This window comes from Egretta garzetta, unplaced genomic scaffold (assembly GCF_000687185.1).
Source record: "Egretta garzetta isolate BGI_Z169 unplaced genomic scaffold, ASM68718v1 scaffold906, whole genome shotgun sequence".
NCBI classification, from domain to species: Eukaryota; Metazoa; Chordata; class Aves; order Pelecaniformes; family Ardeidae; genus Egretta; species Egretta garzetta.
Genome location: NW_009259870.1, coordinates 131,410 through 132,319, shown reverse-complemented (window position 1 = coordinate 132,319; position 910 = coordinate 131,410). Strand labels below are relative to the sequence as shown.

Below are 910 nucleotides of genomic sequence, written 5' to 3'. Positions count from 1 at the left end.
CGGGCAGGAGGGGAACCTTTGCCAGAACGCCCGCCTGTGATCCTCTTTGTCTGGAAAGGGACGGCTACCGGGACCTAGGGGGCTCGTTTGGCCCTCGGCCCTCCCGAAAAACGACGGCAGTGATTCACCCGACGTGGCTGTCCGCCAGGGATGCGAGGCTGAGCTCGGAGCTCCGAGAGGAGGTGTGCTTCTGCGTACCACTACTGCTTTTAAGCTCTTCCACCTTAGTGCCAGCGAACCCTCCCCAGCTCTAAGCTGACGGAATGTCAGAGAGAACCCGTCAGGACTCAGGATATACGTTCGCTTCCGCTCGCCCCAGCTGGCCAACCAAGCTGAGAACAGGACCTCAGATCCCTCGGAAGAAAGGCAGGGCTGCACGGACCGGCCCTTCACGCCCAGCACCAGCACTTGCTGCTGCCCCAGCGGACGCCGAACCCGAGGCAAGGTTGAGGGAAAGGGAAGAAGGAGCGGGAGAGACACGGCAAGCCTCCATACTGCTCCTGGAGCCCGCTGCGGAGCAACGGGAGGGGAAAGCAGGGCCCTCCCGCGCTTTGCCGGCCGGCTCTGGAAGCACCATTGCTCGAGCTGCACGGGAAAGCAAATCCCTTGTCTTGCTCTCATTTCTCCCCCAGCCTGACCCAGGCAAAGCACGGCGTTAGACGGTCGTTATTTCGCACTTACTCATTGAAGACCAAATCCGGAGCGAAGTAAAGCATCCTGGAATTGACGTTGGTGAAAGATCTCCAACCCATGGCAAAAACCATAAGGCCCATCCAAGAGTACTGGATTATTGACATCTGGTCATCCACGTGCAGGTTGCGAAATCCTATTACGAAAACAAGAGGGGGAGGTTACAACCGAATATTGGATTTCTGCAGCCACCAGGACCGCTCCCGCGCAGACCCCGGCG

At 59.0% G+C, this 910-nt stretch overlaps 1 protein-coding gene across 1 annotated transcript in view; it reads right to left on the bottom strand.

Moving 5' to 3' along the window:
- AR (androgen receptor) overlaps positions 1-910 on the bottom strand; it is a 26,758-nt gene that overhangs the window by 2,172 nt on the left and 23,676 nt on the right. Inside the window, 1 exon segment of the mRNA XM_009640113.2 lies at positions 634-826. Coding sequence (XP_009638408.1) covers positions 634-826 — 193 coding nt within the window.